This window comes from Falco punctatus (genome assembly GCF_963210335.1).
Source record: "Falco punctatus genome assembly, chromosome: Z".
Lineage (NCBI taxonomy): Eukaryota > Metazoa > Chordata > Aves > Falconiformes > Falconidae > Falco > Falco punctatus.
The window spans coordinates 12,945,241-12,961,258 of NC_137586.1; the positions used below are offsets into that span (position 1 = coordinate 12,945,241).

The window sequence follows — 16,018 nt, forward strand, 5'->3', positions numbered from 1 at the left end:
CTTTCACACAGACACATCTCAGCACCAAGGACCACGTTTATGAGCAGTACAGAATACTACAGAGATAAGCACACATTAAGAAGGTGACTCGGTTTTTGCTTCCAAGCATGTGGCTATTTGATGAAGGATGGATTTAATGAAATATTGAAAGTACACAGATGTCACTGCGATAAGTGCAGGATGTTTCTTTATCTTGCCAAAAGTTCAGATCTGACTCGTCACCTGCTATCTACAGATGCACTGCAGTTTATATTTAACACGTCCTAAAGAGGTAGGTTTGTAGCTGTTTTCTTAAAGAGATGCATTCTGCAATATATTTACTGTACTACCAGTACATTTGTTACTTACCTACAAACAGCTAGTAAAGTCATTGTTATCAGGTTTATTATTAAACCAGAGGTGTAACCAGCCTCTCTGGTGAGTTCTGAAAGTTTAGGTTTATTTTCTGTTCTATGCACAAATGAAAAAGAAAGTTGGGGAAAATCTGGAAATGGAACCCTTTGCACTTCATGTTTTGCTATTGCAGAATACTATTAACAACTGGTTTTAGATCTTCTCTTTTGAACTTCTTAAAAAAAATAGCCTTCAAATCGAATAATTTTTGCTGAATTAGCGTTTTCTGGTAGAAAATGCATGTTCTTGAAAAGGTTTCTGTTCATGCTTGTTTGAGTGGCTCCACCCAGAAGTAATTTATCTAGTTGAGGCTGTCAATCAGACACTTTGAAATTAACGTCACTGAGCATATTTCCCTTGTGAGTACCGTGTAGTGTAAAAATCCCCAAACGCTGAACAAGTTAGTCCTGAACTACTGCATTTGCACTAGCAAATGAGTGGGGTGGCAGCACTACTCCTGCCTTTCAGGTGCTTGCTGAGTGGCCAGTACTCTGTATCAGCTCAGTCAGAATCAGCTCAGATCTACCCCACTTGACCATCCTTTAGCAACGCATCCATAGCATCAAAATATGACATCACTACAACACGAAGGGAATCTGTTTGTCCCTTCTAGTTGCAAACACAGAAGTTTGCATTTTGTTTTTCCTCTGATACTCGAAATGTAGTTGGTATCTGATCAGACATCAGTCTTACCTGTACATGCAGCAGGGTGGGATGCTGGGTTCCCCAAGAATGAGGCACTGCACACAACTGTGGCAGGGCAGGCAATTTACCGTTTTACAGTAAATAAAGCTGTCATTTTAGCCCCTAGCTCTGGGGTGCTGCTGCTGGTGCAATCACCTTCATCTCTAGACAGAGGGCCTCATCTTACAAGGCCATTAATAACCATCACAAAGTGTATATTCTCATGTGACCAAATAAACAGCAGTCATTCTTTCTAAATACACTTACATGAACATTAATTTCCAGGCCATGTTTTATCTTCCTGGTCCAGTGAGTATCACATTATTTTTGTCATCTGATAGACAGATTTCTAGATGCTTCCTCTTCCCTGTTACTTGCTTTCCTCATTCTTCTGATTGTTCTAGATAAGCAGTAGCCATATTTTCTAAAATTGCCTTAAATAATACATCTCAAATTTCTGCCATATTGACTGTTAAAAGGGATCTGGAGACTAAATGCAGGTTATAAACCCAGAAAAAATCAGCAACAATTAGGTTCTGACTCTTTTGTACACATGTGTCCTTGTGCACCCCTACCAGTGAAACATGCTGTGCTACAGCAACCACTGCGTGACACAGCATGTGCAGTGCAAATTAGCATCCCTCCAAGCAGCCATTTGTCACCGCCCCATTCACCAAGAGCCTTTTTCATGCACCTGAGACTGGTCCCAGCACACAGTGCAGAGGCAGAAATAATGACCTGAATTGTCTGGCTGCATTACAGGAAGGAGAAACAATTTCTTTCCTGCTGCTCAGTGACTAAAGGGAAAACAGCCAGAGATACTGCTACCCGTTTGCCACATCCAGAGGGAAAGACACTTGTGTCACATTGACAGCATGGGGCAGATACAAAAAGTCTATGCATGTGCTGAAGGGTACAGCCTGGATGTACTGCCTGAACATCAAAGTTATGTGGATGCTACATTACGCTTTTAAGCTCTTCCTTCCGTTTGTCTCCCCCACTGGTCTCCAAATGAAAAAAATATGTTAATTTCATGTTGGCCATGATGTTGCCTTGAATTGGGAGAAAGCTGTCCTGATGCACCTATTCCTCTTATATTTTGTCTAGATGGGACTGAATCAATCAATGTCCTGTGTGGGTAGCAGTCAGAGGAGGATAATGAACCGTAAGAGGCAGTAAAGCTACTACAAAAAATCTGAGATGTGTAATCTGCCTTTTAGCAAGAGGAAAAAAAAACCATTTTCAACCCTAGTACTACATAGCTGTGTAATTCTCCAATACACCATTAGTCTCTCAGCATAACAATTGTGAATTACCACAGAGAACAGCTCACAGATTTGCATGACTGAATGTCATTTAAACCTATCAGAATTCTGTGTGGGAGATGAATGCTTGCTATTAACAACAGAGATGCCAGGTCCTCCATCCTCACTGTCCACAAACTCTCAGTGTACACACCATGTAAGCCCTCACTTTTAGGTGATGCTATGGGTTGTATTTAACCAAATTCCTCGGTCATGTACATACCAGTGCTCAGCAAACACACACTGGTGGCAGTATCTGCTTGTAACACTGGAGGAGCAACTGACTGCTCTAGTAAGAATTACAGTGCACTTGTGATGTAGAGTTTAAAACACAGGAAGATAGGTCATGTGCTTTAAAGACCTTCCAAATAAAGGGGAAAAAAGTGACACTCAAAGGATGGATGTAGAAGAATATGGTCAAATAGAAAACTAGTCGAGGTATATCTTGATTTTAGATCAAATTACTGACAGAACTTGTTGGCTCCCTCCACTCAAAACTATTCCTAAGTCATACATCATGACAGCAGAGGGTCTAAGAAGGTACCTGAAGGAAGGCCAGGCTAGGTGCAAATACAATAAAAGGATTAAGAGGCCTGCATCTCTCATCTCCATATTAGCACCACATGGAACAAAATACGGTTGCAACCGCAGGCACACAGCTTCGAGGTCCCCCTTTGCAGCCACTGGTGAACTGAGTGATTTAACAGCATTACATATGTTAGGGAACTCCTCTTCTGCGTAAGGACAAAGCTAAGAGAGGACCCTGCTATTGTATATGCCAGGCCCTCCAATGAGTTAACAACTTCAGCTTGCCTTTGAATTGATAAGACAATTCTAAAGGAATACCATACCAACACCTCACCAGTAAGGCTTCCTTCTGCACTGAGGCACAGGCAGCTTTTCCGCAAAATGAGGACAAAATATATTTTTCCATATACTGGAAAGAATGCAAGGACCACGTGCATAAGTGCTAATGCCTGTCTGTACTTGCTTCCCACTTGAAGATGCACATTATGGGTTTGCCAAGGTGGTTAGGAAAGCATCCAGTATACCTCTGGCAGCTAAAATAAGGGATCTTAATCCCCATCTAGCTATCAAGGTAAGACCAGTTTCTCTAATTGCTCTGAACAAAACCATGGCAAACTGCAAATTTATACTGAAATGGGATGAATTTAGGAGATTAAATTATTGGTTGAATCTGAGTCTATCTTGTTTTGAGATATCCACCAGGAAAACTCTGAACCCTATTGTTAAAAAATAGCTACTCTGCACACCAAATGTGAGCAATACGAACAGTGGATCTAATGTACATCTCACTGTTTAAATTTCTTGCTCAATTTCAGACCTAAGCGAAGTATTATTTTAGCACTCAGAACAAATGTGAAGTGCTTTTGTGAGATATAGTACTGAAAACCAGAAAAGTGATTTAACAGACCTTGCCACTAAAGTTTGTGAACTGCCTTTTCACATCATTACCAACAGGTTGCTATCGGAGTATAAGAATGATGTACCAGACTGACTATATTAAATGCATTTCCAGATTTACTCCCTGTGACCTGTAATGTATGTCTTGCGTTGAACTAGCTGGACTAAAATACTAGTGAATTATGCAGAGATACTTGAAAAAAAACCTCAACTGTTATATTGAGTACATATTTTAGACAAAAATACACTGTCTTTCAGAAGTGTGACCTGTTTGGGTTACCTGTTCATCATTTGGTCTCATCTGTGGCAGCTGCATGATCATGTTGTTCATTCTGTGATTCTGTTTGTCAGAAGATGTGCAGCAGTAGTCAACATACGAAATTCTGACAAAACTGTATTTATGACAGCACCAGTACCTTGGAGGGAATTTTTTAGAAAGGTTTTGGGTCCCCAGAACTATTAATGCTGAAGTGTATCTGGTATCTACAAACTGCAATTAGAATTAGCTTTCCTTTCACCTCTGATCTATCACTTCTGAACAAATTAATTTTTGCTGTTTCTGAAACAGGTATCAATTTGAACTGTCACAGGCAAGGTTCAATACAGAAAGTATATGGAAACTAAAGTTAACCATAGTGATCCCAGTCCATTTGGGCTGGAAATCAGAAAATGAAAGTGTAACATCACAAAGACAGCTGTCTGAGTTTAGCTCTTGGCTTCTTCCAGGTGGTCAAAAGCACTGATACGGTACGCAACATTTACCATGTTTCAATAGGCTAAATACGTGTTTACATCTAGCTCGAACTGCTCAAGGCAAGGTCAGGTCTTTCACCATCATAGTTAAAAGGCCCATCCCGGCTCCCAGCAAAGCCAAGCAGAATCTCTTCATTGTGAATTCGAGTAGAGTCTCACTAACTCCCTTTAACAAATGCATATCCTGAAAGGAAAGCTTAAAACACTCTCAGAGGCACTGGCATTCTCATAAAACAGAAATTCTTCAGAGAGGGTATACCAATGACCAATTAAAATGTGGAGTTTCTATCACCAGAAGAAGTCTTTAAGAAAAGAATGTGAGAAGTGTCAAAAAGCAACATGATTCTGTAAAGGGATGAAACAGAAGACTTCTTGAAGTCCCTTCTTCATTTTTATATGATTCAATGACCTAGGACATACAATTCCAAGCTCCCAACAGTAAGCTAACGTAGTTCCCACAGGACACAAAGTCTTGCTTTTGTTTCTGAAGACGTGAAAAGCAAAACAGCTATCAGGCTTCAAGGAGGTAACAGGACTCAAATCCCCTTTTTGAAGAAATAAGCCGTAGTTGTACCTACATCCCCTGCAAGTAAAGTACTCATTTTAAATTCACTAAAACCAATGCTAAGACTGTGGGTGTTACAGCAGTTACAGAACACACCTTCAAATGCCACAAACACACATATCATCCTGGAAACCTACTATGAACATGCTGAATATGCAGACAATGTTATACTTCTCTTCAATAAACAGAACATTATTGAACTATATACTCTGTGTTTGCCCATAATCTCATTGTACAACATTATTCAATTTACTGTGGTAAACTAAAATTATTTTTACTGTGCTCAAGTGCAAATGCCTGATCCTATTACAAGTCAGTTCAGAACTAACATAATATGTAATGATAAACCGCATTTTCATTAAAAAACCCACAGAGAATAGTGACACCAATTACAACCTTAAAGCTACAATCCTTTGTGAAAATATCTCATCAGAAACACACAGATTTTCTTAAACTGATGACTTAAAATAACGGAAGAAGAAGAGAGGATTTAAAAAGTACCAAAAGTAATTAGCACTCAGTCTAATGGATTTGCTAAAAAGGATGGAAATGACTCTTACATCTACTTCAAAAGGCTGTTTCTATAAACTTGATTCCATGATCATTAGAAGCATGATAAAATGAAGTACTTGGTTTCGATCCTCAAAAACAATGTGTTGAACAACATTTTCCCATAACTTTATAAAACTGTAGAGAAAGAAACATGCAAACATACCCAATACCTTACACATTCCATTAATACAGATATCTCGGCTATGCCTTCCTTCAAAGCAAGGAGTACCATCGGTGACTGCATCAAGCATCTTCTCTGAAAAATGACCATCTACTGGGCGACAGTGGAGCTCACAGGGGTTTGCTGAAAGGAGAACAAAGATACTTTCTCAGAAAATACTTCTGCAGGACCCTGAACTTGAGTGTCTTCACTGCACCATCCATTCACTTTCCATAGCATTTGACAGAAATGGCCTAATTAGAAGCAGTTAGCAGAGCCAGGGTTGTATTGCTAACAGAGTGACACAGGCCTGATAAAGGCCACTTGTGGACTTCTAGGAAGCAGCTAGAGGCTGGTGCCCTCACACCTCCATGCCCATCATTGCTGGTACATTAACATCCAGCCAACTGGCTGACTTGCGCAGTAACGAGGCCATCAACTGTGATGAAGAAAGTGATGGGAAACAAGCAAAACCAAATGCCATCAGTGAAGGGAAAGGAGGAATCTAGGGGTGAGACTGCCAAGGACACTGACAAGCAACAGTTTTCCACTGGCTGATGACTGTGATTTCAGAGATAATTTATAACTGCTCATCACTGCTGCCAGCCTCTCTCAGACAGCAGTCAAATGGTTGCTTTTGCTCTTCTGCATGTCAGTAGAGTGTCACATCACTGCTCATTTTCAGCTATCTGCTGGCACTTAATTATTTCAAACACTGGACTTTTTCCCTGCTTGGCAACTTATGAAATGGGGTAATATTGGTGGGTCTGACAGACCCAGGCTATTCCTGGATAGATGTGCACAAAAGCAACAGGGAAGAGAAAAGGTGTGGCAAAAGCAATCTGTGGGTGTCTGAAACAAGATTTTCTGCAATGGACCAGCCTTACTCTATTCCATCCATAGAATAAGAAAAGCCAAATACACACTGCCCTGCTTCACAGCCACTGGCCCTTGGGAAAGGGAAATTTTGAAACTCAGGCTTCAGAGAGTCAAAGGATACAAGTTTGATAAATAAGTTGTGTACACGGAAGATGAGTCAGAACTGAAACCAGGGTCAAAGCAAAGGCAGATATAATCCCTGCCCTTATATCACTCCCTGGAAACCATCCAGCAGAGCCAGAGCTATCTGAACAAAAAAAAAAAAAAAAAATCACCCACTGTCACACCCATGAGGGACAGCAACAGAGGACTGTCTTCTGGTTTTGGTCTGTTCCAAGACCTCAGTCTAGCCATGCGCTAAAGCAATTTGTTCATGCTCAGTAAGCTGAAATGCTTTGCTGAGGAAAGCAGTAGGCCTTAAACCCGCCAGTCAGTAGGAACTTCAAGGCATTATTATTTAGCCATTTTAATTCAACCTCCCTGTGTGTGGCAGAGGTGCCTCTGCTGAGTGACAGCTTCATCCTGGAGCTTCCTTGCTCTCGGAGGAATGCAGGGTAACTATGAATCTTCTACATCTCAGCTAATGAATTTCTTTCTCCCTCTTCCTCCTTTGCTGTCCTGACTTGTGTCATACAAAGAACTATGTTTGAAATTAGAATAATTTCTAGTAATGAGCAAAATTCAAACTTTCGATAATGCTAAGAAACTCTCATTGCTCTGGTCTGTACAGTACCAACACGTACACAACACCATGCAGTGCACAAAAGTGACAGGTCCTGCCCAAAGAGCTTGCAGTTTAAGGACTGAATCCTACACAGCCTAAGCTTTAAAACTAGGCATCCCATTCAAACAGGATCTCTGCAGAACTGGGATCAAAAAAAAAGGGACACTAAAGGAAACCCAAAACCTTAACGAGGACTTTTCTTTTTTCTCTCTTGTCAGTAGAGCTATCTTAGGACTGACAACAACGTTGTGCTAGTGGCTTCTCAAATACAGATGCCTTCGTAAAGGGCAGTAGAGTGATTAGAGGCAGAGGACACACATGGTCCAAGGTTATAAAACTCATGGAATTCAAGGTCTTGTGAGTCATCTTCAAGAATATCAATAGAGATGGATCTACAAAAAAGTCTCAGGCAAGTACATGAAGTTTGTAATCCTTACCAGCTCTCAGTCCCTCTGAAAACTGCCAGCCATAACATCCATCAGTTGTTCTGATAAGAGCTGTCATGATAAGCGATGCAAGTAATTTTACTTCTATCTGCAGAAATCTTTTTCTGGGCATGTGGCTAATTAGATCACTTTAGTGCTCTAAATTTTGTTTCACCTTGCTTACCTTCTCAATGCACCACTTTTTAAACAGAAAGCACAATACCCTTATGTAAAGAAGAATCCCAGAATTCCAGCTAGTCTGTTACCTGCTCAGAACCCACACTAACAGGCAGAGACTCTGTAGAAAGCCGTTTCAGTTTCTACATTTTTCATAATGAAATATGAAGAGCAGCAGTTTGATATCTGTACCTCCTCCCTAGTTGTGTGTTGACATAACAAGCAAGATGGTATCCAACTTAATTTCAGAAATCACTGAGCATGAACAAGTAGGCAGTGCTGACTGCTGACATATTCCTGTCATAACTATGATGCTCTCTCTAAGTATATAACTCAGAAAAAGTTTGCAGAGAAAGATAACTCTCTTACTAAGCCAATATAAAAAGAAACTTACAGACTTGCAAAGGCTCATGATTCAAAGAAGGGCTTGGAAGGCATGAAAACTTTCCTCGTTTTCATAACTGTAGTAACTGATCTCAAATTAGATGCTACCTGACCCACAGATTTTGCATTGCCTTTCTTCCTGCCAGTTTTCTGCAGAGCCCCACTGGAAATGAGAGGCTACTGCTACCTCCCCACAAGCTCAATCCTATCCAATTTTATACTCCTACCATCATTCTTCCAAGTTATTTTGATATTTCATCTGCATGGAAGGATGGTTAGGGCACCACTGAGGAAATTAAACTAGCACTGTATTAGTCATTCATTTCCTAAAATTATTTACTTATCTATCATTATTTTTTTACAGCTGAGCACAGGGACCTGACAAAAGATCAGGGCTTCATTATTGTAGGACTGTAAATAAACTGTACCAGAATCAGTCACTGTTCTCAACAAGTCTAACATTTAAACACAGAACAGATATAGGTGTAGAAAGTACTTTCATCTCCTATTTTTAGAAAGCAAACTGACATAAAAGGAAAATAAACACATTCCTCAAAATGACAGCAGAACTTGAAAGCAAAGACTGGCATTAAGTTCAGATTTTCTAAATCTTATTTCAGTTCTGAAAATCCAAACCCACTAAACTAAGATCAATATGAATACTAGGGTTGCTCAGAAGGAACTCATTAAAGCAGCTGGTTTAGTTTCAGTTACTTCAGCAAATTTGACCAAATCATGAGACTTCAACAAACAGGCTGTCATTTTAGCAACTTTTAGGCCAAAATATACAGAAATTCTTGCAATCCAGCATATGCATGAAACACTAGATCCATCTGTGAACACTTGGTAATGACCTTGTTCAGAAAAAGCACTGAAATCCCATTTAAACAGAGCTGATTTCTACCTGCGTAAAACCTACAGGATTTTATTTGTCCTTCCACACCAAAGCTGGATCAAAGCTACTTAGACTGCTCCTGCTGAGATTGTATTTATATCTACAATGATAGTATTAATTCCTTAAGCGCTCTAGGTAACCTGCTCTAATGTTTAACAACCCATACGGCAATAAAGATTTGTTAATGTGTAACCTAAAGTTCCCTTGTGATGTTTTGGCTGTTTCTGCTTGTCCTACCTTTCATGGACATGAAAAACTGTTGAATCTGCTTCTCTCTGGGGACTCCTGTACTGCTTGAGTTGAGGGAATGGGATGTTGCGGTATGAAGTACAGTGACAGAAAACTTGATGCCAAACCGAAGTTTGAAAGCAGAAGAGCTACATTCAAACCGTGCTGATAACACCATGGGGTTCTGTTTTTTAAAGTCAGTTAACAAGGGCACAGAACTGCTGGGATCTTGACAGCTTCTTCCAGACCTGGACATAACACTGCACGGAGCCATGCAATCCTCATAGCCTGTATCTTTAGCATGCTTATCCCTGAGCTAGTAAATACCCTTAGAAAGTCTCTTCAAGTAGTTAGTATTTAACTCACTCCAACTTCTCTCTTCTAGAGCAAAACTTGCTTTTCTCAACCTACTTTTTCAAATCGTTTGACTTCCATGTTGCTGTCCTGTAAACCTCCTCGTCTGACTGCATCCTTCTGGCAGTGCTTTGCTCCTAGCTGAACATAAGAGTTTAGCTAAGGTGCTACCAACACTCAGCAGCCTAGAAAAATTACATCCCATTTTTTTGTCTGTGGTTCCCATACCCTGCACCAAGATTATGGTGCTGATTTGAATAGAAGCAAGATCATATACAATACAAGATCAATCCTGTAATACACAAAAGAAACCCAGATGTAATGGAATCTGAAGCCACAGAGCTCCCATAAGTGCCCAGTAACTTATCTGTCATCAGAATGGGACTGAGGATGCAAGTCAGCAAAGCTAAGTAAAAAATCCTAAAATTCAGGCACATGATTTTTTCCCGCTGTGTATATTATCATGGAATTCAGACTCATCAAATGTAAACAGAACAACATGAATATAACTAGAGAGGAAAACATTCCCTTCCCAATTTAAATTTGTTTCCCCTGCAGATGACTCTCATGAGTTCACATGCAGGAAGGATCCAGCTTAACCTGACTGAAGGATGCGATTAATTTGTCTGCCGGCAGAAGAGAAGACTTCAATATTTTTTCCTACTTGACGAGGAAGAAAAGAGGTGGGCCTCTTCTCTATAAACCCTCACCTCTGTGACAACTTGGAATTGGCCAAGAAAATCCAAACTAAAGAAAATTAGAAAATACAATTACCATATACAGACAAAATGGGGAAAAAAAGGCTGAGGTGAACTTACTTGCCACTTTAACCATGCTTGGAACTCCAAAAGAAAGTTTAATTTCAAACCAGCAGCAGCAGAAACATTATCTCATGCTGTTAGCTCAGCCCCTGCGACTGTATCAGTACAGATCTTCCTTGATACACAGACGTATTTCGTAAGAAATATGAAATTTAGAACACTAGCAACAGAACCCCTATCTGCCAGTACATGAGATGATCCTGGCACTGACTGATAAAATAAAGGTATTTATATAATTCAGTGTAGGACTCATACTTACTACATGGAAGTTAAGCCCCAAGAAGCCATCAGATTCAGATATATGTAATTTGTTAAATGGTATGAAATAAATAAATATAGAGTCAACCTGATGGCAAGAGTAGTACATTAGCACAAAAGTCTGATTAAATTTCAAAGTAGGGGCCTGGGTCATGAGAAGAATTCGGAACATATCCTGGTCAGAGCTGCTGGATGCTTTAGCCACCCTTGAGCTTGGAAGTCCCCCTCATTCATGTCTCCTATGAAGACAGGCTGAGAGAGCTGGGGTTGTTCATCTTGGGGAAATGAAGGCTCCATGGAGACTTTATAGCAGCCTTTCAGTACCTAAACAGGGCCTACAAGAAACCTGGAGAGGGACTTTTTACAAGAGTATGTAGGGATAGGACAAGCAGGGATGGCTTTAAACTGGAAGAGGGTAGATTTAGATTAGATACTAGGCAGCGAGGGTGGTGAGACACTGGCACAGGTTGCCCAGAGCAGCTGTGGATGCCCCATCCCTGGCAGTGTTCAAGGCCAGGCTGGATGGGGCTTTGAGCAACCTGGTCTGGTGGAAGGTGTCCCTGCCCATGGCAGGGGGCTTGGAACTAGATGGTCTTTAAGGTCCCTTCCAACCCAAACCATCCTATGATTCTATGACATGATTTTAAGACTCCCAGGGATCCTCGGGTGCTCCAGCTTGAGCACATGGGTTTCTGTGCTCTGTAGCAAATCCACAAAAAGACTATGCAAGTTCCCCAACAGGTTCAAACTCATTTAAAACAGAAAGAAAAAATCTCAATTGGAATCTTAAATATAGTTAGCCTAGGTAAAAGTGAGATGTCATTCGCTGCTTTTCTGCCAGGTTGCTTGTTAAAGCTGCTTGTTTCATCCTACCTTGTACTAAATCACAACATGTGATATATGATATATATCTTACGATAACATAATCAAAAGAGTCCCGGTCCTCCTGTAAAAGTAGTTTACAGAACAGAAAAGAACATTACAGCAATATTTAATTATGTGACATTCATTAGAACTGGCTTACCTAAGTTTTCAAATTAAAAGCCAGGAGAGAGAATTGTGACCATATAGATCATTTATTGTTTTTCCAGCAGGATGAAGGAACACAGAATGTCTAAAATGTCACAGGATGTCCACCTCAGGATTTCACTTACTCGACTAGATGCTTTCAAACAAAGACTGTTACGTGCACTCAGGGTTTAGAAAAAGCTCATGATACTTTATTTTCTCCTCGTATCTCATGTGCAGCATGAGATGATTTAAAATGCCTGATAACAAAATACAAACTGTATTGCGTTTGCAGGGCAAGGTTTTGGTGGCGGGGGCCCGGTGCTGGGCAAGGCCGAGCCCGTCAGTGCCGGTGGCAGCCGCAGGGATCGTGTATTTCAGACCGTGTATTGAAGTGCGACCGAGCCCAGCAGCCCCGCGGCCCCCGGGCCGGGGCAGGGGGAGGCCGGGGGGCTCCAGGCGCCGCAGCAGCGGCTCCCCCAGCCCGCGGGGCGGCCCCCGGCGGGGCGGGCCGTGCCCCCAGCCCGCGGAGCCCCCGGGGGAGCAGCTCCCCCCCCGCAGCCCGGGCAGGGCCCCCCCCGGGGCAGGGGGTGCCCGCAGGGGGCTGTGACCCGCGGGCGGCGGCGCTGGAGCAGCTCCGGGCAGGGCCCGCGGCCCCGCGGGGAGAGGAGCCCGGGCCGGGCCGGGCTGGGGCAGGGCCGGTGCCCCCGCGGGGGGCCGGGCCGGGCCGGGCTGGGCCCGAGGGGCTGCGCCCGCGGGGGGCCGGGCCGGGCCGGGCCGGGCGTGAAGAGCCGCAGCCCGTGGGAAGGACCCACGGCGGAGAAGGTCGTGGAACTGCTGCCGTGGGCTGGAGCCCGGGCTGGAGCGGGGGCAGAGTGAGGGGGAAGGAGCGGCAGAAAGAACATGTGGTGAACTGTGCGTAACCCCCATTCCCCAGCCCCCTGCACTGCTCCAGGGGAGGACACAGAGAAACGAGGAATTAAGTTAAGCCCGGGAAGAAAGGAGGGATGGGGAAAGGTGTTTTTCTGATCTGAATGCCATTTGATTCATGATTCTTAATGCCCTTTAGAAGCAGACCTTCTGTAAGAAAGGCACACACGAGCTACCAGTTCTGTAGCACTGCCATAGAGAGGACATGAAGAGAACCAAGGCTGTACCCTGCAGTGGCACACACGAGTAACAGAGAGGACTGGAATCTCAATTTCAGTGACAGGCAACTGCAGAAAATGGTTTATGAATTTGGCTTTGGACTACAAGCCTTAGGCTCTTAGCATCTACCATAGTTTGTTTTACTGGGAGTCCTTCTAAAAAAGTCTTCTTCTATCAACTATTTTTTTTCATCAGAAATTGTCCTGGAAGTCTGTCTGGTTCATCTTCATGGTGCCTTTGTTAGGTGAAATTGAAACAGTAGCTGAAATTTAGGAAACCTATTCAGAACTGCCAATAACTGTGGCACAAAAACATCCTGAAAAAAAATACTACTGGCAAATGAAATTGAAAGTTGAGTCTTGAGCTTCACTTCCTTAACTGGTTTATTTTTTCATTAAAAAATTCTGTTGCTAGCTTCTACTGGATAATCTACACTTCACATTTATGCATACACCAAGAATCAAACTGCATAGTAGTAACTATTACCATGACTATTTAGTAATTAGCTGTTGCAAAGCAAGTTATAAGGCAGAGGCATCGATTCTCTCTCTACAATACAGGGCAGTACAATACTGAACCTGCTGAAGCATTACCTTCTCAGTGTGGTGCCAGTTATACTTACAGTGACTTCTTATCTTCACAGAACTTTCTCATAGTTCTGTAAAATTAACTTTTTATACGAGATATTAAAAAAACTTGTAGCTTCATACCTGTGTTATAAACGGGAACCCAGTGGTAGAATTCATTCTGGTAGGGAACTGTATCAAATTCACTGCACTGCATCTGACGAAAGGTTGGCAAGCCTTTGCGACAGGGGCTAATGTTACACATGCGATAGCGTTTCCTTTCTCCAGTGCAGTAGTCTCCTCCAAACTGTGGTCTAGGAAAAGGAACATTGAGACTAGGACAGGAGATCCTGGGTGAAAATAGTCTCAAAAGAGCAATGTCTTTCAGGTTCCAATTGGGATAACAAGGTGAAACTGAATCCCTGATGGGGTAAAGATATCGTTCACATGCTCAAGTACCCAAACAAGTCAGTATGGAGCCCAGAGATCTCGACAAACCATGTATTCCAAAGAAGTCCTTGGTACACTGCCCAGCTGAGCTCACGACCAATAACCTTATCAAACGAACTCTCCCAAAATACCGTATTTTCCAGAATGTTTGACAGTTCTTCCAGAAAAGTAATGTGGTTTCTGCTGTTAGACTCTTAGTGATTTCTAAAAATGAGATGTAGGGCGTTCTTGAACTCAAATATGTATTAGAAAATTCTGCCTTTCATGTTCTGTACCTATCAGTTCGTGTGTCTGAAGCTCAAACAAAGCTGGTGACTACAACAAAACACGGAAGGTGAGTTCCTTGACTTCCCTCAGGGACAGATTGCTAGCTATTGTCCTTACCCAGTGTTTGAGGGCATTTATTTATTCATGGCAGTATTATTAAAGCAACATTTTTACTATTTCTGCAATGCCTGAATGTTAAATAACAGGATTTTTTCATTTTTTGTAGCAATAAACTCCATGGAGGGTAAGGATTAAAGAATGAGGTGCTGACTGTAAAATGTGAGCCTATTGAATTTTACACAGGTATGCTTAACCGGGAAGGAGAGGTGTTCAGGTGTCTGTCTTGCTGTAAGCACCTGCTGGTAACAGCCACATACAAGAGTTTCCAATGTCGTAAGTACCTCAAAGATCTTGAATAAAAGGTAAGAAAAGAGTGTGTAAACAGCTTACTCTGGGTTATCACACGGTCTCTCTGCACTCTGAACTCCTGCCCCACATGTCCTTGTGCAATGGGACCAGGATGACCAAACGCCCCATCCGCCATGGATTGCTTCAGGAGTCTTGCCTACTGTAATACACTCACCAGAGAAGCACCACTGGAGAAGAGAAAGGACAAACAGCTTAAGGTTATTATCACAGGAAAATCTTATTGTGAATTATTTGTTATTTCATTCCCTGAAGGTTGAAAACTTAGGTGGAAATATAAATGGAGATGTCACAGGATACCCCTCTTTCACACTGAACAATGGCAGAGCTACGCATCCTCTGCTGCTCTTTTGAAGGCAGCACATCCTGCTGGCAGCATGGCTCACAGTCACCTTGTTTTCTCCGCACCAAGTTCCATCTGCAGCTGCATCCAGTTTGGAGCGGCAGGAGCCTTTCACTGAGCACCAGAGTGTTTGGCAAAGGTTCTGGAAAAGAAAGAAAACTGCAGCAGTCTGAAGCAGAGCTGAACTCCTATGGCCAAGATTTTCGAGTCTCCCACAGTCTTCTACATCCATTTACAAAGCCTTATAAGGACTGCACTTCCAGAGCCAAAACTTTGGGGTTTTCCACAAGTTAGGACCCACCAAGTATCATTAGTGTACAAGTAGGGACTATTTCAGAAATACAAAATGGTGAATACTTTCTATCAAGTGAATTACCTGAACTATGCGAGTTCAAATATTCTTCTCTTTGGCTGCTCAGCTGCCAGCTACACGCAGGAAAAATGGCTTTACAAAGTTTGAGCACTACCGTTTATACCAAAGGTGAACGCAGTTTGTATTATTTCAATTTGTATTGTACTAATGAATACAATGTTTAATTTTGCACTGCTGTCTGTCTGAAAACATATGGTGAAATCAAAGAAGGTTAGAGGAAGCCAACTGGGTAAGTAAAACCAACATTATGTCTCCAAGTACAACAGCCAGGTTAATATTCATGGCGGTCCCAGAACTGAATGAGGAAAGAGATCAAAACACAGATCTCTTAAAACATCAGCCAAGCAAACAGCAAGGGAACGATGTAAAATAACCAGTCCAGGTTAGCCGGCAGAGAAAAAAGCCTACTCATCTGGGTAGAGTAAGGCCTCTGGTTAGTGAATGCTTGCTTGAAT

At 42.1% G+C, this 16,018-nt stretch overlaps 1 protein-coding gene across 3 annotated transcripts in view; it reads right to left on the reverse strand.

Moving 5' to 3' along the window:
• ADAMTS12 (ADAM metallopeptidase with thrombospondin type 1 motif 12) overlaps positions 1 to 16,018 on the reverse strand; it is a 151,301-nt gene that overhangs the window by 18,590 nt on the left and 116,693 nt on the right. Inside the window, exons 10-13 of one of the 3 annotated variants that reach the window (XR_013924957.1) lie at positions 15,240 to 15,332; positions 14,872 to 15,017; positions 13,849 to 14,018; positions 5,840 to 5,980 (exon numbers count right to left, since the gene is read on the reverse strand). Coding sequence is in view for 2 of the 3 variants with exons in the window: in XM_080372584.1 (XP_080228710.1) it covers positions 5,847 to 5,980; positions 13,849 to 14,018; positions 14,872 to 15,017; positions 15,240 to 15,332 (543 nt within the window). In the remaining variant the exon portion in view is untranslated. The remainder of the gene's footprint in view (positions 1 to 5,839; positions 5,981 to 13,848; positions 14,019 to 14,871; positions 15,018 to 15,239; positions 15,333 to 16,018) is intronic. The other 2 variants (XM_080372584.1, XM_080372585.1) reach the window with 2 other exon arrangements.